General features: G+C 31.7%; 1 protein-coding gene across 4 annotated transcripts in view; it reads right to left on the bottom strand.

Moving 5' to 3' along the window:
* LOC114340329 (uncharacterized) overlaps positions 1–24576 on the bottom strand; it is a 153697-nt gene that overhangs the window by 54069 nt on the left and 75052 nt on the right. For all 4 annotated transcript variants that reach the window (XM_050655786.1, XM_050655785.1, XM_050655787.1 and 1 more), the window contains one exon: positions 14364–14558. In XM_050655786.1, the coding sequence (XP_050511743.1) occupies positions 14364–14558 (195 nt within the window). The remainder of the gene's footprint in view (positions 1–14363; positions 14559–24576) is intronic.

The raw sequence follows: 24576 nt of genomic DNA, 5'->3' as shown, positions 1-24576 counted from the left end.
AATGAGGGGCAAAATTATTGAATCCTTTCATTTTTCGAAAATTGGCGATTCGGGACTTTCAAGGCAGGTCGATTTTTATTTTTAAATTATGATTTTTTGGCGTATAGACACTTCTCTAAGAAATTAACGCACCACCTTAAAAATAGGTCATTTTTGATGTCTCGAATTTCCTAAACCGTTGTCCGATTTAAGTGATTTTTTAAATATGTTATAGCCTTATTCTTTAACAATATCGTTATAATAATATTGTTATTAGACAGATAAATTGTATACCGGGTGTATCAATCAAACCGTGATTTTTTCTCAAAGTTTGCGTGACCCTATGGGAAATTCCAGCCTTTATAGAATACTGAAATTAAAACTCAATCATAGCTTCATAGTTTTCTTAACATTCTGTTTTTTAATTTATTCGCTTATGTTGGATTAGGGCATTACTATTAGGGAAAGTCTAGGTATGGCACCAGTTGATGCCAAAATGAGAGAGCATAGGTTAAGATGGTTCGGTCATATTCTACGTCGAGACGTTAATCGCCCAATACGAAGAATAGCTGCAGTGCAGATTCCTGGAAGGAGTAGGAGAGGAAGATCAAAGAAGACCTGGGGGAGACGATAATGCAGGACATGTTGTAAAGGGGATTAACATTGATATGACCCAAGATAGAATTGTGTGGAGAAATGAAATTGGGAAAGCCGACCCTGCATAGGGATAAGGCAAAGAGAATGATGATGTTGGATAATAAAAAAGTTAGGTACTTTAATAACTAGCCTTGTTTTTCGTCAATATAGGGTATTTTTGGGGGTAATTTTAAATTTTAAGGGGTAATTCTGCATGAAAAAATAATGACAGTTTGCCTTATAAACGTATGCCCGCAAATGCTTCGTTTCCGAGATAGGGGGTGTTAAAATTTTTCTTACAAACTGACGATTTATTTATTGCTCTAAAACCGGTTAAGATATGCAAATGAAATTTGGTAGGTTTCAAGAGGTAGTTATTGCGCATTTTTTATATACAATTATGAATTTAATATTCACCATTGGCGCGCATACGGGTAATATGACCCTTACGTGCGCCAATGGTAAACATAAAATTCAGATTGATGAAAATTCTGATTTTTTTAATGAGAATAGGGGACCTGTGCTAGCTCATTTAAAAGATTATACAATTATCTGTCAGTAATATAATCATTAACATAATTATTTATAGAGTGACAAAAAATAATACCTTTTAATTATTTAATGTATGTATGTGTCTAATTTATTTAATTCAAAATAAATTTTATTGCTGTCAGAAAACAGAAAATATTTATTTGACAAATAATCATTGCTGTCCGATTAAACTAAATGTTCAAATGATCAGGAGAAATGCTTCCACGAAGACGGCATTGGGTAACATTTGTAGCTGACGTGTAGTTTCGAAAAACGTACCTGTGCAATCGAAACGAAGCAATTTTAAACGTTTTAGATAGTTGGTAATGTGAAAGTTTAAATTGGGCGTTTTTTAGACATTTATCAATAGTCGAGGAAATGAAACTGAAAGAATGGCAAAACCTCGCAATTTTTTCGTCCAGCATCATTTGTACAAAAATTTGGGATTAGGCTCATTTCACCCTCTAGTTAATTTTCTATATTGAGCCGTTGTACGCTTTTGGGTTTTTAAGGGTGAAAACTACCCCTAAAAAACTACTTGTAAAAAATTATAAAATAACATTTTAAACTTTAATATTGTCAACATTTGGTTCTTATTAGTTACATAATGATTGTTTTATGCTTTAAGATATACTATCATAATATTTCAACCCTTAAAACCACCCTTGTTGGAGCTATATATAAAAATTACTTATCCTAAAGAATAATTTCAGCTTGCATCGATTTACATAAAAATTTGGGATTAGGATCATCTCACCCTGTACTTCATATTCTATAACATGCTCGAGGGCGTCGATTATTTTTAGTGGTGTACACTACCCCTTATTGTCAAAGATTATACAAAAACATTGTAAACTTTAATATGGGGAAAAGCAGATACCGACTTTTTTTTGATCATAAGTCGCTCTATATTTATGTTAAAAAATTTTTATTATTATTTTTTGAAAGGTTTAATTGTGTACTTGAAAAAAGATAATTTAAGTTTTCCTCGAAAAATGCAAAGTTTTCCCGTTATTTGGCTTTGAATATTTCAAATTATGATCAAAATTATTTCAAAGATATTATAGAAAAAGAATTTAGTTTGTGTTACTAAAAGATATAATTTTGTTATCTACAGTTTTTTTGATTAAATGCATATTTTTCGAGGTATTCTCAAAAAACGATTTAAAAAAGTCGATTTTTTCGACGAAAAACTGTTACCTTCAAACGCGAATAACTCGAAAAATATTAGTTTTGCGAAGAAAATGTAAAAAGATTTTTTTCTTAGAATTACTTTTTACATCGATTTGCATGGTTAAAATGTAATAAAAAATTCCCACCCCCCGAGATGGGGTGGCAACCACCCTTAAGGTTTTAGCGTACAGCGGTATGATATAGAAAATGATCCTTGGACTATTCCCTACCTTCTGTAAAAAATTTCAAGTAAATCCATGCTGGACGAAAAAATTGCGAGCCAAAATGCTTCATTTCCTCGACTACAAATGCCTCATACTTAATGCAAAATTTCAAAATCGAAATATCACGTTATATGTTTTGAAGATTAGGCTCTAACAATGGAAATTCCACAGGGATCGTTCAATGAAAGTCATAAATTTTATTGATCTCACGACAATCGTAAAAACTGATAAAAATTGCGCAACATTTATTTAACGGCTTTATAGAAACTAACTTCATTTTCGACAAAATACAAAAATTGTATATGAAAGCTTCTTCACCTTTAAAACGTATTTTAATTTTTGTCGATAGGACACTTTAATCATAGTCTAAGAGCTAGTGAACCCTCCGACTAACGGTCGTCCTGTAAGGCTAGAAATTTTTCTAGTGATAATTCATAGCACACCAAGGCCAAAAACCATGACCTGGCAGGCCTCAGTGGTGCACGTGTATCTACCAGGTGAATCGAAAAGTGCAAATTTAGGGGGTAAAATAAACTTTCTCCTGTAAGGTTTAAATTTAAGTATGTGTTTGAGTAAGTCATTTAGAAGAAATGTGTACAATGACAGGCGATTCTGAAGAGCATAAGACCTTGCCAGGCGAGGGGAAAGATTAGGGGTTTTTCCTAAAATTATTCTTTTTGCATCGAACATTTTTTTTTAGGTTTTTTGAATCATTCCAAACAGAAAACATCTTTAGTGATTTTTCTCTTAAGTTAATAGTTTTTGTTATATAAGTGATTGAAAATTTTGAAAATTGCGAAATCGGTAATTTTTAACCCTAAATCGGACATTTATCTAAAAATTTCAATGTTGCCAAGATACGTAGATATTCTTTAAACATTGATTGATGAAATTCCGAAGAGTTTTCTGCAATAAAATATCGAAAACCCCTTTGTTTTTTTAATTGCTAATCAAGCGGGTGCGACACTGTAGTATAAGTGGGGACGTTTGAGTTTGCATAAATTCATTATCTCGAGAATAGACAAATTTCAAGAGAAATCCTCAAAAAGGTCGATTTTTATTTTTAAATTAGGACTTTTTGGCATATACAGCGTGTCTACTTAAGTTGGAAACATATGGGAAACTTTTTTGTTATGCATTTTACGAAAAAAAGTTATTCTTTATAAAAAGTTCTGCATGCTCTAAAACCTAAGATTCAATCATCAGATATCAAATTTTCTCAATATTATACGAGGTATGTCAAAAAATATGAACTTCGTTCAAGAGTAAAGTACCTTTATTTCTCTCAATATCGAAAATTCTTATTATGAAAAGTTGTTTGGAAATATAAACTAAGGTCAAATACGCAATTACACGGTTCTAATTGGAAAAAAATATTTTCCAAATTTTTCTCAAATTTATTGATACTAACTTCGTTTTTATTTATTACACATACGATAACTCTTTTATTATTACTTTTACGAAAAAAAAGTATTCTTTATAAAAAGCTCTGTATGTCCTAAGGCCGAAGATGCAACCATCAGATATCACATTTTATTAATTTTATACGAGGCATGTCAAAAAATATGAATTTCACTCAAGAGTAAAGTACCTTTATTTTTCACAATATTGAAAACGGTTATTAAAAAAGTTGTTTAGAATTAAAAATTATGTTTCGATATGCAATAACATCCTTCTAATTGAAATATTGTGAAATATAAAGGTACTATAATCTTGAGCGAATTTCATATTTTTTGACACACCTCGTATACAATTAATAAAAGTTGATATATCATGGTTGTGTCTTAGATTTTGGACCATGTAAAGCTTTTTATGAAGAATAACTTTTTTTCATAAAATGAATAATAAACGAGTTATCATATTTTTGTAATAATTAAAAACGATGTTGGGTATCCATAACTTTGAGAATTTTTTTTTTCCAATTAGATGCATGTAATTGCATATTTTATCTTAGTTTTTAATTCCAAACAACTTTTTATCATAAGAATTTTCGATATTGAGAGAAATAAAGGTACTTTATCCTTGACCGAAATTCATATTTTTTGACATACCTCGTATAATATTGAGAAAATTTAATATCTGATGATTGAATCTTAAGTTTTGGGGCATGCAGAACTTTTTATAAAGTATAACTTTTTTTCGTAAAATTAATAATAAAAAAGTTTCCCATATGTTTCCAACTTAAGTAGACACGCTGTATATAATACTAGTGACGTCATCCATCTGAGTGTGATGACGTAATCGATTATTTTTTTAAATGAGAGTCGGGGTTGTGTGATAGCTCATTTGAAAGGTTATTGAATTTTCTATTCACTAATATAAACATTAACATAATGATTTATACAGGGTGTACAAAAATTTATATTTTATTAAATTAACTTTGATTAAATTTGAAAAATAGAAGAAAAAATTTTTTTGTACACCCTGTATAAATAATTATGTTAATGTTTATATTACTGAATAGAGAATTAAATAACCTTTCAAATGAGCTATCACACAACCCCTACTCTTATTTAAAAAAATCATCGATTACGTCATCACGCCCAGATGGATGAAGTCACTAGTATTATATATATGCCAAAAAGTCCTCATTCAAAAATAAAAATCGACCTGTCTGAGGATTTCTCTTGAAATTTGCCCATTCTCGAGATAATGAATTTATGCAAACTCAAACGTCCTCACTTATACTACAGTGTCGCACCCGCATGATTAGCAATTAAAAAAACAAAGGGGTTTTCGATATTTTATTGCAAAAAACTCTTCGGGATTTCATCAATCAATGTTTAACGAATATCTACGTACCTTGGCAACATTGAAATTTTTAGATAAATGTCCGATTTAAGGTTAAAAATGGCCGATTTCGCAATTTTCTAAATTTTCAATCGCTTATATAACAAAAACTATTAACTTAAGAGAAAAATCACTAAAGAAGTTTTCTGTTTGGAATGATTCAAAAAACCTAAAAAAAATTTGTTCGATGCAAAAAGAATAATTTTAGGAAAAACCCCTAATCTTTCCCCTCGCCTGGCAAGGTTTTATACTCTTCAGAATCGCCTGTCATTGTATATACACATTTGTTCTAAATGACTTACTCAAACACATACTTAAATTTAAACGTTACAGGAGAAAGTTTATTTTACCCCCTAAAGGACATCGCACACATCTTATGGAAAATATAATGTCACTCAAATTCAATAAAATTTATACGAATAGATTTGTTTTAAATTAACGGTCAAATCTTATCATTGCGCCAACTCTTAATTATGATTAATTACGGCGCAAATTGCAATTAAAGTTTATCAAAATCAAATTTTTTAGTCAGTAAAAGTGTCAGTTACAATTACTATTGCTCTGGGTGCTATTCAAAAGAGCTTAAACCCCGCTGGGCCTAAGCGGATTAGTAAAACTAATCCGCTGATTTATGGAGTACCGACAATTTGGGTATTATAAAATATTTTTTCTCTCTCTAACTTATGTACGTATTCATTTGATTTCAGATCTATTTATATCAATTTCTGCTCTTATTATTGAAAATATGGAGTTGGCGAAATGATAAGATTTGACCGTTAATTTAAAACGAATCTATTGGTATAAATTTTATTGAATTTGAGTGACATTATATTTTCCATAAGATGTGTGCGATGTCCTTTGCACGTTTCGATTCACCTGGTAGATACACGTGCACCGCTGATGCCTGCCAGGTCATGGTTTTTAGCCTTGGTGTGGTATGAATTATCACTAGAAAAATTTCTAGTCTTACAGGACGACCGTTAGTCGGAATTTAACACCGAATAACATTCCGTATACGTGAATGGCACCTAGCCGCCTATTGGTTGAAATATGGCCGCGTGCCGCAAGGAACCAATAGAAAACTCCTAGATGCCAAATTCATATACGGAATGTTTAGATGCAGCCCGGAGGTAGGAGTGGCTTACTTTTGGTTTCTTTTTGGGTCCTAAAATTGACATTCTCATTTCGTCCTGAACGACTGGCGTATTGTAATTGTAAAATTGACGATTCGATATTAAATGAGACATACACTCGACGAACCGAAAATTACTTTGTTCCTTATAGAAAGTAAGTATAGAAGGCTTTAGTTTTTTCTATATGAGAGAATGAGTAAGGAAATGTTTATCATCCCTATATACACTGCGGGTCAGAGAAAACAGGTTACCCATAAAATTTAAGAAATTTTTGTAACTTTTTACTTTTTTCTTATTAAATTAAATGTATTGTGTATGAAAACAAGGGAAAATGTGAGAAAATAACAAATGTGTGGAAAATTTCGATATACCATTACAGTCATAACAATAATTGAATTATACAGCCAAGAGGCATGCATCATTCGTTTCAATAAGGTGCCTTGCCACCGCGGTTCTAGATGACACTCATCATTCGATTTGGCATAGAACTAATCACGACCACATCAATATATTAAGAAAGGAAATAGAGAAAACTGCGAAAACTATCGAGGAATCAGCATATATCAAAAACCATAAAGGAAAAATTAGAAATATATACACAGGATACAATCAGAGAAGACCAGGCAGGATTCACCGGGGGGATAGCATGCTTAGATCACATATACACGGTCGAACAACTAATAGAAAAAAGAATGGCCAAAAAGAGATCCGTCCATTTGGCTTTCGTAGATCTTAAGAAGGCGTATGACTCGATACCGAGAACCAAGCTATGGGAAGCAATGGAAGACATCGAAGTCCCAAGAAGATTAATAACAGCAGTAAAAGCACTCTACAAGAATAACACAGTAGCTATCAAAATGAATATGCAGTCCATTTAAGACGACAAAGGGCTACTACAGGGCTGCTCCACATCCCCTACCCTGTTCAAAATATTCCTGGAAAAACCCTGAAACCATGGAAAAGAAAGTGCGAAGGAATGGGTATACCAGTAAGGAACAAATATTATTTACCCTACATTTTGCTGACGACCAAATAGTGATCGCACAAGACGAAGACGACCTCAGCTTTATGGTGAGGAAACTGGAACAGGAATATACAAAGAATGGGATGGAAATAAACCTAAAGAAAACTGAATACCAACAACGGAGAATACAGAAATAAAACAACTGGAAATAGACGAAGGTAAACAAATCAGAGGAACAGATAAGTACAAGTATTTAAGTTTTATAATAGCAAACAAAGGAACAACTGGGGAAGATATAAAAAATAGACTAGTACAAACAAGAGACTGCATACGAAAACTGAACCCGATACTGTGGGATAAGAACATCAGCATAAAAACAAACGAAGAATATATAATACCATGACAAGAAGTATCCTCACGTATGGTTGTGAAAATTGGACAATAAAATAAGAAAACCAAAAATAAAATAAGAGCAACAGAGATAGAATTCCTAAGGAGAAGCTGCAGAGTAACAAGGAGAGATCGAATAAATAACAGAGATTAAGAGAAGAATGGGAGTGAACTCACGACATAATAGACTACATTGAACAGAAGAGATTAACCTGGTACGGACATGTCAAAAGAGCAGACCAAAATCGTTGGATAAACTGAATAACAGAGTGGAGCCCGATAGAAAGAAGGAAGAGAAGCAGACCCGAAGATCCTTCAGAGACGAAGTGGACGAAGCAATGGAGAGAAGAAATACAGGAATGGGACTGGCAAGACATAAAGAGCTGGAGAGAACGGTTGAGTGAAGGAATACAGTGAAAACTGTGGAAATCCTTAGTATATACAGAGTGGGCCAAAGAAAACAGTCCACCTCGATATTTGGCAGTATTTATTAGATTTTAAGGAAATGGCGAAACAGGTCGATTTTTGATCTAAGGAGGACACATTTTTACGGTACATACATCTGTCATTTGTGAACCCCCTCCCTTCCATTTCCTCCACCCCTTATTTTTAAATAGGGAATAGGGGTTGTGTGCTAGCTCATTTGAAAGGTTATCAATTCTTTATTCAGTAATATAAACATTAACATAATTATTTATACAGGGTGTCCAAGAAATTTGTTTTTTAAATTAAATTAATTTATTGACATAAAAGGAAGAATGTATGTAATTTATTTAATTCAAAATACATTCTACTGCTGTCACAAAACAGAAAAAAATGTTTTTTGATAAATAAACATTGCTTTTTGCTTAATTTTAATGTTCAAGCTGCCACTAATCTGCCTCTTGGTAGGTTGAATATTGAATTTAAGCAACAAACAATGTTTATTTATCAAATAAACGTTTTTTCTGTTTTCTGTCAGCAGTAGAATGTATTTTTAGTTAAATAAATTACATACATTCTGCTTTTTGTGTCAATTACTTTAATTCAAAATAATTTTTCTTGGACACCCTGTATAAATAATTATGTCAATGTTCATATTACTGAATAGAGAATTCAATAACCTTTCAAATGAGCTAGCACACAACCCCTATTCCCTATTAAAAGATAAGGGGTGGGGATGTGGAGGGGAGGGGGTTGACAAATGACAGATGTAAAAATATGTCCCCCTTAGATCAAAAATCGACCTGTTTCGTCATTTCATTAAAATCTAATAAATACTGCCAAATATCGAGGTGGACTGTTTTCTTTGGAACACTCTGTAAATCACGATTTGGATGTCATTTTGGGGGAAGTGGTCCATTTCCTCAATGAGAGCCATTCGAGGCTCTTTACATGTTGTTGGGATAGGTATACAGCATCTTACATGTCTTTTGAGAAGGCTCCACATATCGTCCGTGATTCTGCAAAACCTCGTATGAGAATTTTTTTTCCAGAATTTAGTTTTTTGCCATGTCAGAAACTCCGTTAAAAAATACACATGTTAACGTAATGAAAATGTCAAGAAACTTAACTACGTTAACATATGTAGTTACGAAATGACATTTTCATTACGTTAACATGTGTATTTTTTAACGGAGTTTCTGACAGGGCAAAAAACTAAATGCTGGAAAAAAAAACATTCTCATACGAGGTTTTGCAGAATCGCCGACGATATGCTCAATAGGCTTAAGGTCTGGACTTTGAGAAGGCCGGTCCATTTTTGGAAAACCATTATTTTTAAGATTTGTGTTACAATCCTTGCTGTGTGTGGTCTCGCATTATCATGCATTAGCAGAATACCATTGCCAATAAACCCAGCATATGGTAGTACATGATGTAGGATCTCTGTTACATATCTTTGTGCTGTTAATGCTCCCCTCTCAATAAAGACGAGATACGTGTGTGCTTAAAAAAAATCCCTGCCCAAAACATTACTGAGCCTTCATAAAGAGCAAGTCGGTGTGACCGAGTGCAGGCAGCATGACGTTCTCCAGGCCTTCTGTAGACCATATTTGGAGTATTTTTACCATAAATTGATATTTTACACTCATCCGCAAACAATATTTTTTTCATATCGTAATTTGTTCCAATTGTCGTGTTTACGGACAAAATCAAGTTTGCGTCTTTTGTGAACAGCTCATGTCAGCTTTGTCAATCCCCTCTTAACCTTCGTCGAACTGCAGAAATGCTGATTACTGATCTTTGGACTTGTTGAATATGCCTTTGGAGCAATCTAGCAGTTTGCGTCCTGTTTCGCAATTCAGCAATAGTGGGAACACTATCTCCTCTGACTGTTGCTTTTCTTTTGGCACCCGTAATAGTCCTTGGGCCCACATATAAAATTATTATTTATGACCAAACCGTCGAAACTTTTTGTACTTGTTATTTGGGTGGAGTCAGATAAATTTGGAGCTTGGCGCATTATGGTAGTGGTGCGTTTGTCTGTCAAGCTGTCACGAAGTTGTCAATTTTATGCAAGAAAAAAATGTTTAACAACATTGGTCCTTTAATTTTAACCAATGGTTTTTATCATATAAACAGCGAAAACAATTTTGTCGGACAAAAATATTGGGCCATATGACGCGTCGGACACGCTAAATATGTCAAATTTATGAAAATAATAAATTTATTACCACATGGCTAATTTTAACAGAATCTACCATGAAACATTTTTACAATAATGTGGTAACCTTGTCGGACAATTTTCACGGGGCTTATGCGTAGTCGGATGCGCCGAAGATGTCAATTTCCTGGAATTTTCTTATTTACAACCATTTTTCCGACAAAAATAGGAGGTTATAAGTAATTATATTCTAAATCAAAAAATCTAAGTGTCCGAAAAAAATATTGGGGCAAATCGACAGTCGGACAAAAAATTTAATTTTTATTAGTAAACTATACTTTTAAACTATGCTGGGTCGTGCATCCCTTATCTTCACAACCATTTTTCCGACAAAAGTAGTAGGTTACAAGTAATTATATTCTTAAACAAAAAATGTTGGGGAAAACGAACAGAAAACTTAATTGTTTTAGGTTATAAGAGGAGGCATTGTCAAAAAAATTTTAAAACAGTTTTTCTCGGTTACTTTTGAATCGATTTAGCTGAAAATTGGTACACATACTAAGTACAACATTTAAAAGGAAGTGACGTAGAGTTGTACTCAAAATTTTCCGACAATAGGGAAAATTTTGGAAAAATTTTGATCTGAAAATGTGTGCACATACTCCTTGAACAATGACAAACATCGTTCTGTAGTTTCGTTTCTCGAATTTTCAAAAAAAAAATTCCAACAAGAGGGAAATTTTTTTGAAAATTATGGACCCATTATTTTTGTCCGACAAGTGATCCAATATGCATTACACATGTAAAAAAACAGTACAAAATAAAAATGACATCTGTGGTACTAAATAAAAAAATTCCAGGAAATTGACATCTTCAGCGCATCCGACTGCGCATATGCCCCGTGAAAATTGTCCGACAAAGTTACACATTATTGTAAAAATGTTTTGTGGTAGATTCTGTTAAAATTAGCCATGTGGTAATAAATTAATTATTTTCATAAATTTGACATATTTAGCGTGTCCGACGCGTCATATGGCCCAATATTTCTGTCCGACAAAATTGATTTCGCTGTTTTTATGATAAAAACCATTGATTAAAATAAAATGACCAACGTGGTTATAAATTCTTTTCTTGCATAATATTGACAACTTCGTGACAGCTTGACAGACAAACGTCCCACTACCATAATGCGCCAAGCTCCAAATTTGTCCTACTCCACCCAAATAACAAGTACAAAAAGTTTCGACGGTGTGGTCATAAATAATAATTTTATATGTGGGCCCAAGGACTATAACGGGTCGCTGTTGATGGGTATCAAGAAATCGTGTGGTAAGTTCTCTGAACAGTTGAATGGCTTACATTCAATTGTCTTGACATATCTCTTTGGTTTGCTCCATTTTTCAGCAATGTAACAATCGGAACAGACTTTTGATATTTTTCCATTGATATTAAGAAATACACTTCGCTGTAAAGAGGTCAGTGTAACACTAAAAGATATCTCAGAAACTCTTTAGGACACTACAATCAGTACAATTAGTTCACACAGTTCTCAAAACCATCAATTCCACGAAGCTTCGTTGATTCGTAAATAATGAGTTTTGAGAATTTTATTGTTTAATAGGTTTGATAATTGATTTAATTAAGATAAAATAAATTAAAAGAAAATGGAGAAATATACACTGCGCGTCATAGAAAACGGGCACCCTAAAAATGGGTCATTTTTGATGTCGCGTATCTCCTTAACCTGTTGTCCGATTTAAGTGATTTTTTGAATATGTTATAGCCTTATTCTTTGTCAATATTCCTGTAATAATATTTTTGCTAAACAGGTAAATTTTCATTGTATACCGGGTGTACGAATCAAACTGTGTTTTTTTCTCAAAGTTCGCAACACCCTGTGGAATATTGTAGCCTTTATAAAATACTGAAATTAAATCCCGACTATAGCCTCAGGTTTTCTGAACATTATGTTTTTTGATTCATTCTCTTATGTTGGATAATACAAAAGTTATGTACTTTAACAACTAGTCATGTTCTTCATCAGTATAGGTTGTTTGTAAATAAGTGCGACAAACTTTAAGGGGCAATTCTGCATGAAAAAATAATGACCGTTTGCTTTATAAACTTATGTCCGCAAATGCTTCGTTTACGAGATACGGGATGTTGAATTTTTTTTACAAACTGACGATTTATTTTATTGTCCTAAAACCGGTTGAGATATGCAAATGAAATTTGGTAGGTTCTAAGAGATAGTTATTGCGAATTTTTTGACTTGCAATCAAGAATTTTATATTCACTATTGGCGTGCATACGGGTAATATGACCGATCATATTACCCGTATGCACGCCAATGGTGAATATAAAATTCTTAATTGTATGTCAAAAAATGTGCAAAGTATTTGCGGACATACGATTATTAAGCAAACTGTCATTATTTTTTAATGCAGAATTATCCCTTAAAGTTTGTCGCACTTGTTTAGAAACACCCTGTACTGAAAAAGAACATGGCTAATTTTTAAAGTACCTAACTTTTGTATTATCCAACATAAGCGAATGAATCAAAAAACATAATGTTGAGAAAACCTGAGGCTATAGTTGGGTTTTAATTTCAGTATTTTTATAAATGCTAGGATCTTCCACAGGTTGTTGCGAACTTTGAGAAAAAAACACAGTTTGATTCGTACACCCGGTATACAATAAAAATTTACCTGTTTAGCAAAAATATTATTACAGAGATATTGACAAAGAATAAGGCTATAAGATATTCAAAAAATCATTTAAATCGGACAACAGGTTTAGGAGATACGCAACCTCAAAAATTACCCATTTTTTTAGGGTGCCCGTTTTCTATAACGCGCAGTTTATATAAAAAATATAACATTTTCTAGATTTTGTGGGTGGCCCGTTTTCTCTGACACGTAGTTTAAATATTTTTTGAAGTTATACTTCTTTACCGGCGATAGAGGGTGATTTTTTTATATGTTAAAACCTATCAGCCCGGCGCATGCGCATTATAACTTTGTTCTGATTGGATGTTCAAATGACATGTCAAAAATTATCCGATATGGCAGCTGTGGTTTGGAGGTAAAGGTAAAGGTAAACAAATGTATAATATATTAGTTTTATTGTTGTGAGGACAGAAACAAAAAAGTTTATAATATTGTAGTGACTTTTAAATAGTTTTTAAAAGCAACAGGTACGTAATAATTGTTAATGTATCATGGGTATAAACCTACCTATTTGATCTGCCAAAATACATAGTATGTAATACTTTTATTTATATAATTTGATTATCATCAAAATTTCTATCAATATTCACCTACTATATTGTTTTTTTACTCTATGTTTTGTTGTATTTTTTCAATTCAAAATTAAAATAATTTGATCAATTTTCAAAATATCAAAATATCACAAGTTTAATCCGTTTAGTTAGTCGATCTTCGTAAATAATGACACATAGTGTCCGTGGCTAAGCGGAGAAGGCGAAGGAATTCCAATACCAACCGCTCTTATCAGCGCTGGTTCGAGTCCCAATAGAAACTTTCTTTTTTGTTTTTTTTAATACATTTTATGATTGTAAGTATATTTATTATATAATTGTATTTTCAGAAAATACGTATTTAGTTAAAAAATTTTTCGACAATTAATGTTCAGACATCATTTGTGGCTTGTTTAATGTGTTTGTGTGTGTTTTATTCTTTTATTATTTTAATTTTTGGCACTGTTCTAATAAAAATGTTTGAGAAGTAGTAAGTATAAATTAGTTTAATATTTAAACAAAATATAAATAAAAAGTATATTAATTTCGTTTAAATCATATAATAGAAGTATAACTTCTTACGTGCGTACAAAGTACACACACATTCTTTTTTTCATTTTGTTACATCATTCCTGACTCAATAATATTATATAATATAATACTCAGTATATTGTGGAATAATTTATATTTATTATATTACCGGAAACTGATTTTTTAGCTTGGGAAGGAGCAGTATTGCTATCTTGTATAAAAGCTGGCTCTTGATTTTTCTTACTTCTCTTAAAAGGCGTCTCAACTACAGGGGGTGATGGACTTCGTTTTTTAAACGGTTTCTCGATGAAAGATGCACTTCCCCAATTATTGGTAATGGAAGATTCATAACTTCGTTCTTCGCCTGAAATTTATAAAGATAAATGTATCAAAAGCATAAAATAAATGTAAAACTGTTTAATTAGTGCTGTCTCCAGGGGGTACAACGGCCTCCTTTATTTAGATGGATTTACCCAAGTTTTATTTATGTATTTTGACCCGTAGAACACGAATTTTTTGGGTAACAGTTGGTCCAGATGTTGATAAGATTGTTATAAACAAAAAACTTGCAAACTTACAAAAAATGTTATTACAAGTTTTTTTTGTAGGATAAACGCGGTTAAACTTTCAAAAAATCGAAAAATTGCAATTTTTGAACCTGAATAACTTTTGATTAAAAAATAAAATAGCAATTCTGGTTACAGCATTTGAAAGTTCAAGTCAAATTATACCGATTTTGATCATTTTCATTGCCAAAACTTAATTTTTTTATTGTTAAACAAAGCTATAAACCCATATTGCTAAGTGATATATTCAATGCACCTCTTATTTAAAATCGAACGAGTAGGTACAAGTGCAAGCGCCTGCAAACAGGTAGTTTCTACGTAGCATGTATTAAAACGCATGCATTGGGCACGCGTTAAAACGCTCAGACACTATTTGTTTATAGCTTTGTTTAACAATAAAAAAAAAAACAATGTCAAATAAACGTCAAATTGAAAGGCAGTTTATTTAGAAGTTCTCCTAAAAATTATTAATTTTTAAGGTTTTTTCTTAACTTTTTGAGTATTACGAGTAGTATAAAGAAGTACTAAATCAGTGATCTGTAAGAAAGTGTGAAATTTAGCGCCTAGAAGTTAAATTTCAGGAAACAAATAATATGGAAGGTATACCACCCGAACCTCCAGATAAAGGTAAATTTTATGTAGAAATGGAAGGAGATGGGATGATGGAATATGAGGAATTAAATAAAAATAACAATAGAGTAAATAATAAGGTAACAAACAAACAAAACCAAACAAGTAGTACTATTGAGGTAAGTAACAAATTTAGTTGCAATAACGATGAAACTTTGACAAATTTAAATCAAACAGATAAGTCAGGTAAGCAAAATTTAAATAAAGTAATAAATTTAAGATTAAAACATAGATATCAATTTGGAGATAATGCACCTTATATAGTACACATAGAAAATAAAAACGGTAACATTGGTCGATTACACAGGATCGGCACGGCCCGTTTGATTTTAAGTGCAGTACCTGAAATTGAAAATAATATCACACAAATTACAGTAGTTGGTAGAAATAAAATCAAGGTAGAACTAAATAATTTTGCTAGTGCTAATAAATTAATTGATTCTCAAATTCTTAAAAGCAAAGAGTATGAGGCATATATTCCAACGTTTTTTACTCAAAAGAAAGGTGTTATAAAATTGGTAGATAAAGAGATAGAAGATAATGATTTATTATCATTAATTAAACCTAGATTTGGAATTAAATTCGAAGTATTACATGTAAAAAGAATTATGCGGAAAGTGATTCAAGATAATGGTAATACAAATTATGTAAAAACAGGAACCGTAATTGTCACTTTTAAAGGTCAGTCTATACCAAAAAATGTAATAATAGAAAAAATGATATACGAGGTGGAAAATTATACACCCAGAATAATCCAATGTTTAAAGTGTTTGAGATTTGGGCATATAAGTGCCCAATGTAGAGGAAAAGATAGGTGTGAAAGATGTGGCGAAGAACACAACAAATCTAATTGTTCCAATCCGAATAATTTACTTTGTGTATTGTGCAAAGGAAAACACAGCGCTACTGACAAGGGAGCAGATTGTACAGAAAGACAAAAACAGGAATATATTAAAAAAGTTATGAATAATGAAAATATAACATATTATGAAGCTAATAATAAATATAAAAAATGTTATTCAACAGTAAGTAAAGACCAAGAAAATACTTCAAATAAATATACAATATCTAAACGAAAAAGATCAAGTAGTATTGATTCTAGTAGTGTAGATAAAGAAACAATGGAAGCACGCAGAAAAATTTTGCAAACACCAAGAATACAAAGTCAGCCTTGTTATAATTTTAATAATCCCATTTATTCTAACACAACACAAACACAAAACGATAATCAAAATAATATAGGAGAAATAATAGTAAACTTTATTTCAGCAACATTAAATCAAATTAATCACAATTTAGATCAAAAAACGTTGGAATTATTAAAAAACAATATTTCACAATTATTATTACCTCGTGATGGCTAACGTTTCATTTCTTCAATGGAATGCGAGATCAATTAAAACAAATAAGGGTTATTTAGAAAAATTCTTGTATGACAATAAAATAGATATAGGATTAATATCAGAAACTTGGTTAAAAAAAAGTAATTTTATTAACTTTACTGGTTATAATGTCTTTAGGAATGATAGAGATGATGGATATGGTGGAGTAGCCATCCTTTTGAAAAAATTAATAAAATTTTACAACAGTCCTACTTTTCACCAAATTAATGACATAATGTGCAATAGCATATCAATTAAAATTCAATCCGGAAAAAAGTTAAACATTTATTCAATATACGTAAAACCAAATCTTAAAATCACTCTAAATGAATGGAAAAAGTTTTTTAATAGTCTAGAGAAGCCTTTTATAATTGGTGGTGATTTTAATAGCCACAATTATGTTTGGGGTTGTAGTACTGTAGATACTATAGGAAAAAATCTGTTAGAAGCTATTGAGGACTGTAATCTTGTAATTTTAAATAATGGTAAAGAAAATTTGATGCGTAGACCGAATAGCAATAATAAATCTGCAATAGATCTTACAATATGCTCAGCAAATATTAGTCATTTTTTCGATTGGGATGTTGTGGACGAGACATTAGGATCAAATCATTTTGCTATTATTATTAAGTCAAATATTAATGTTAATAAAGCGGAATGTGTAAATACAAAATTCCAATGGAACATAAATAAAGCGGATTGGTCTCTTTTCTCTTCTATCACTGATAATTTCATGGAAATAGATAATAATTTAAATTACCAACAATTTTTAAATAAATTAAACGAATATTGTAAGATATGTATACCGGAGAAGAGAACAGGGACTAATCCACGATTTAGAAAAACTTGGTGGAATGACAATTGTAAAAAGGTAATAGAAGAACAAAAACTAGCTTTACGCAAGTTTAAACTACAGTCTAATATACAAAATTATATAAATTATAATAAATGTGTAGCGAAAACCAAAAAAGTTGTATTAGAGAGTAAGCGTAATGCATGGAGAAATTTTTGTAAAACTTTAAACAAAAATACACCAATTAAAGATATGTGGAATCAAGCCAAACGATTACAAAACATTTTTAAACCACAAGTAAATCCAGTGACTGAAGGAGAATGGGTTGAGGAGTTTTTAAGAAAATTATGTCCAGATAATATATTTTCAAAAATTAATGTAATGGAAAGAAAAAACTCTATGCATCCACTTTCAATTCCATTTAGTTTCTGTGAATTAGAAATAAGCCTTAAGAATAAGAAAAATACTTCTCCAGGTATAGATAATGTACATTATATTATGTTGGCCAATTTACATCAAAAAGGGAAAGAAACACTATTAAATTTTTTTAATCAAATATGGTTATCAGAAGATATTCCAGATAACTGGAGAGAGTACCGGGTGATTCCTATTCTCAAAACAAATCGGAATCCTGATTCAGCAGAATCTTATAGAGGTATTTCATTGAGCTCCTGCATAACAAAAACACTGGAAAGAATGATAAAACTTAGGCTCGAAAGTTGGCTAGAAAAAAACAATAAATTATCACAAACACAATTTGGATTTCGAAAAAATCATTCTACTGTGGAAGCTGTGAGTCATTTGGTAACAGATATAAATTTAGCGTTTACGAAAAATTCTTCAGTAATCGCTCTTTTATTAGATGTTGAAGCAGCATACGACAACGTTAATTTAAATATACTATATAACAAAATGATACAAATAGGTCTGCCAGAATGCTTCTGTCAAAAAATAATAAAATTGTATGACTGTAGAAAAATTTATATATCGGTAAATAATAACACATTTGGTCCAAGACTAGCGATGGGTGGTTTACCTCAAGGAGGAATATTAAGCCCTTTGTTATATTTAATTTACACTTCTGATATAGAAAAAAATTTAAACTCAACAAAAATTTTACAATTTGCAGATGATATAGTTATTTATCAAGAAAACATTAAAATAGAAAATGCAGTCAAATCCATTGAAGAAGGAGACAAACATATTAAAATATGGAGTGAATTACATGGACTAAATATATCTGATTCCAAAACCAAATTATGTATTTTTACAAGAAAACGAAAAGAAATACCCAATCACATCTTAATAAACAATATATCCTATCCTGTACAAAGTTATGTTAAATATTTGGGTATTACTCTGGATAGACAGCTTCTCTGGAAAGAACATATAGACCATATAGTTAAAAAAACAGAAAAAGGAATAAACCTTCTTCGATTCGTATCACACTTACGTTGGGGAGCAGATCCAAATATTTCTTTGTTGTTATTTAAAAATAATATAAGAGCTATATTCGACTACGGATCAATATTATACAGTGACGCATCACAGTGTCATTTAAATAAAATAGACAAAATCATTAATAAATCCCTTAGATTGTGTATAGGAGCCCTAAGAAGTACACCGATAAATAATCTACAAGTTGAATGCTGTGAAATGCCGATGGATATAAGACGAAAAAAACTTGGCATCAACCTTTTAGTTAGATTGTATGAAAAAAAGGCAAGTTTAATTTCCAAAATACATCAACTGTTTTTAGCAGACTTGACAGAAAAATATTGGATAAAAAAGAAAACTCTAAATATGGTAGATTTATATTCAAAAATGACAATATATGATAAACAACTTTATAAATATGACATAAACCCAAATTATAATATTGACTTTAATAGTATGGAACAAGTTCAGGTATACTTTTTAAGGGACTATAGCAAGTTGCCTATATCTTTAAGAAAATTAGTGTTTATCTCCGACAGTTCACAAATGTTCAAAGATTATTGTATGCTATATACAGATGCATCAAAAAATATTGAAGGTGTGGGATGTGCCTATTGGGATAGCAGTAATAAAATTAGTAAAATGTTTAAACTAAATTCTATTATGAGTATATACACAGCTGAATTAATAGCGATAATGGAAGCACTAAAATATTTATCTAATATAAATCATTCAAAGTTTATAATTTTTAGTGACAGTAAAAGTTCTCTTAGTAAAATTAGTGCTATAAATCCTAAATCAAAAGTGAACTACATTGAATTATATATCATAAATAAAATTAAAGAACTTCAGCAACAAGGAAAGTCTGTTAAGTTGGCATGGGTTAAAAGCCACTGTGGAATAACTGGAAATGAAATGGTAGATGAATTGGCTAAAAACGCGGTGACACAAGGAGTATTAACCCATTATCTTTGTACGCCAAAAGATATTGAATCAAATTTATTCAAAGAGATTAAGAAAGAATGGAAAGAAAGGTATATTGATGAAAACGTAAATACAGGAAACCACTACAGATCAATCAGAAACTATATAACGGATAAACCTTGGTTTTCTAAAATGGAGTCGACAAAAGATATGATAAGAACCATATGCAGAATGAGATTTGACCACTGTCTTACTCCATCATATTTATTTAAAATTAATATAGCTGATAGTCCACAATGTATTTGTGGACAGTTGGGCAATCTACAACACAAAATTTTGACCTGTTCTCTTATCTCTAATAAAGTTAATATGTTTTTAAATTCACTGTATTCTTTGACTGATGTCCACCATCCCATTAATTTAAATTATTTATTAACATTAGAAAATAATGAGTTGGTATACCGACTATTGTATAAACATATTTTAGATATTAAGCTTAAATTGTAATTGTAAAATATAGAGTAAGTATTTCTTGTAAATTGTTATATGTTAAAAGAAAAAGAAAAGAAAAGAAAAAAAAAAGAAAAGAAATATAAAAAAAAAAATAATAAAATAAAAATAAAAATAAAAATTAAAAAAAATAAAAAAATAATAAAAAAAAAAAAGAAAGAAAAAATATAAAAAAAGATATAAAAAAAAATAGAAAAAAAAAATATAATAATTAAAAAAATATAAAAAAATATGTAGATAAAAATGAATGACGAACTTGGACAGTCCATAGTAAAATAGCTTTCGAATGAAGTAGAGGGCTAAAGAAGAATGTTGCAGTTTTTGCTGTGGAACTCTGAGAACATCATTTGGAAAAAAATTAATAAAAATATATATATATAAAAAATTATTAAAAAAAAAATACAAAAATAATTATTTATTAGTAGAATTGTTTATTATATTAGTATTAGTTTTAGGAAAAGATACGAAAAAATGACTAATAAAATAAAAAATAGTAAAATTGGCGAATGGATTTAGTGTCCGCAGTCATATAAACCCAAACAAAAAAAAAACAATAAAAAAATTAATTTTTAGCAATGCAAATAATCAAAACCGGTATAATAACCGGCTTCTTTTGCTTCCCACTGGGGATATTCCCAGTCCATATCAGTAGACAAGGCACATGGACATGAAGAAGATCTGGCTCGACAATAAAACTAGTTGGCCACATGTGAAAAAAAGTACCGAAATCAGTACCGCTTGTGCCGATAGAATTAGTTTCACAAAATAAAGTACAACATTTCGTAAGTGAGACTAGTGCGAATGTTATTTTTGTATCTAATTGGAAGTTATAGTAGAGACAACCAAACAACATACATTGTGTATGGTAGATGCAAAAAACCTATTTAGTATCACCTTAGAATTAACATTTAATATAAAATCTTACAGTGCGTATAATAATTTGGCCAGGGACTGTAAATTAACTTTATGTTTAAACAATTAATCATTGTTTATGCAGAACGGTTTATGGTTTATGAATATGACTCTTAGGCCGGTCGTCCATTGTAAGCGTAGTAGCGCGACTCGTAGGTAGCGCGTATACGTCCGTGTATGTGCGATCATGCGACTGGTATTATCCACTGCAGACGACTGTATCCTACTTAGTTCGCGATTGTCAAACTGACTGTCATCATCAAAAGAAAGTGTATTTTTGTAAATATCGTAAAATATACATAGAAAGCATAGTTTGAAAGGAATAATTTATTACACAAATATGTATGTTATTTATTAACAACTTTAAAAAGGTTTGTACCTTTATACAATGGCCTCTCCTTAAACGGGAATCGACTCTTCCATATATTGTTGGCGATTCAAATTTACACGAAATATTTACTATACTTTATCAGTATTTAATTACATTTTTTACCAAATTGAAAAAAAAAACATTAAGAGTAATTTGTTAATAAAAATAATTTAAAGATTTATATAACTTTATATTTACTTGGTTTAGATGTAAGACGTTTATTACTGTAAAAATTTCAAATAAAAATTCTTTCAAAAGTTTGTTAATCCTAAAATTATAAGAAGTATTCACTTCTGTCGGCACTCGCAAGTGCCACGCTCTACTTTTTTTTTTTTATTTTTCGTTTACATGGTAATTATATATTATAAAATAATAATATTAAACACCAGTGGCGGCTCGTGATTTTTACAATAGGGGAGGCTATACCTAACTGTAAAATATCTAGACAAATTTGCACTAGCAAAAAAATGCGCCAAAAAATGTAATTTAAGGCCCCATCTTTTGACCATTTTTTATTTACATTTCATAATATCATCCTAATTCATAATTTCATGATATCATATCATTTTAAAAATAGTTAGTCTAATGGCGCGTCCGCATTGGTAAATTTTTCGTGCGTTTTGAACTAATGGTTCGTCGCAAGAATTTGCGTCGTAAATTTTTACCAGTGAGGACGCGGTGCTCTACCAGCGAAAATTTATTTATCGTTCGTTGTGCGTACCTGCTCAGGTTGTGTGGAGTAAATCACAGAATTGGTTTTCTGTTAAAATAAGTAGACGGGTAGGAAATATTAATATGGATTTATCCAGGGAAGATGTTTTACTATTAATCCAGGAATATAGTAAGCATCTTAATCCATGGGATCCAAAGAATAAATTTCATTATAACAAAAATAAAACAGCTGATTCCTAGGAAGAAATTGGAAGATTTTTTGATGTTGAGGGTGTACAAGAAAAACAAAAAAATATGAAGTTTATTAGGCTCTTACAGAAGGGAAAAGCCAAATGCAAGAAAACAGTTGGAACAGAGAGATGTAAAGAATTTTAGTATAGAAAATAAAATATATAACATGGTCTTCATGAAATATTTCATATATTTTCTTAAGTTTAAGAGGATTCTTATTAATGATTATTTATTTGTATTGGGCTAAGGAAGTGTACAAATCAGAATGGTATGCATTCAAAAGCTTTGCTTTTCTTAGCGACAAGGACAGACTTAGAGAATCGAAGAATTCTGAGGATACGTCTTAAAGCACTGCATAGATACTTCTGGAATTATTTCTGAGATTTTCTCTGTTTGGATACCTTGATTGAACATATATTGTAGACTGGAATACGAATCACCGGTTACCAGGAAGCGTAAAGTGATAACCAACCTTTCCTTGGCAGCGATAGCTTTTCTTAAGTTTGTATCCTATTTTTGAATGTTACGCCCAATTTTATTTAACAAAATTTCAAAGTTTTGCGGAGACATTCTTAGCAATTCTTGAAATGACCGGTGCTTTCATAATCCGACAATATATACCTATTTAGTATCTGGGAACTGTCTTCCAAAGTTCTTTGTTGATGTAAATATTTGATCCGGTATCGCCGTATCTTTTTATTTTCCTTTTTTCTGATCGAACCTCTGTAAGCCGCACATAATGATAAACACTGCACACTTTCTTTTTATTATTAAATCGTTACTCATGATTAATAGACCAGAGCATTTAGCACTAAAAAAAACAGGATAAATAGATTTTTAAATACAGTACCTAGAGACTTTAAGTTTTTTGAATTATGTTCAGGATGACGTCAGGAAAAAAGTCTACTATTCAAAAATGGGTGGAAATGCATAATTGCACTCTAAAGTGCATAAAATGCATCCAAAATTGCATAAATATAAAAATAAAGTCAAAATCAGTATACTAAGGAACAAAAGTTATTATTTGGGGGGTTTTGGGGTCACTGAATACGATTACGCCATCAGAACTGATCCCGGATCACCTGGTGCCCAAGGTCACGGCAAGAGACGTCATGTTCTGGAGTTTCGATGGTTTTCGGCATTAAATTGATGCAAACGGATTACTCACGGGTCTTAAGGGTCGCTAAATACGAATATGCCATCAGAATTGGCCTCCGGAGTACCTGGTGCCCAGGGTCGCTACTAAGATTCGGGGGTTTTTGAGGTGGTCAAACACGAATTTGTCATCAGAACAGACCTCTGGATCACCTGGTGCCCAAGGTCACTGCAATAGACGTCATCTTCTGGAGTTTCGAGGGCTTTCGGTTTCAAATTGATGCAAACGGATTACTTACGGGTTTTTGAGGTCGCTAAACATGAATATGCCATCAGAATAGACCACCGGATTACCTGGTGCCCAAGGTCACTGCAAGGGACGTCATCTTCTGGAGTTTCGAGGGTTTTCGGCATTAAATTGTTGCAAATGGATTACTGGAGGGTTTTTGGAATGGCTGAACGCGAATACGCCATCAGATCTGACCCACGGAGCACCTGGTGCCTAAGGCGGCTCATTTTCTGGAGTTTCGGGGGTTTTCGGCATTAAATTGATGCAAACGGATTACTCATGGGTTTTTGGGGTTATTGAACACGAATGCACCATTAGAACAGACACCAGGGCACCTGGCGCCTAGGGCAGGTCATCTTCTGGAGTTTCGATGGTCTTCGGCATTAAATCGATGCAAACGGATTACGCACAGGTCTTAGGGGTCGCTAAATACGAATGTGCCTTCAGAATTGACCTCCGGAGTACCTGGTGCCCAGGGTCGCTACTAAAGGTAGACCACCAAGCACAAAGCGACCGAGACAGGAGACCGCGACAGGCGACAGATAGGTCGCGATAGCCGATAGTTGATAGC

Source organism: Diabrotica virgifera, chromosome 7 (assembly GCF_917563875.1).
Source record: "Diabrotica virgifera virgifera chromosome 7, PGI_DIABVI_V3a".
Lineage (NCBI taxonomy): Eukaryota > Metazoa > Arthropoda > Insecta > Coleoptera > Chrysomelidae > Diabrotica > Diabrotica virgifera.
This window is presented reverse-complemented; position numbering and strand designations above follow the sequence as displayed.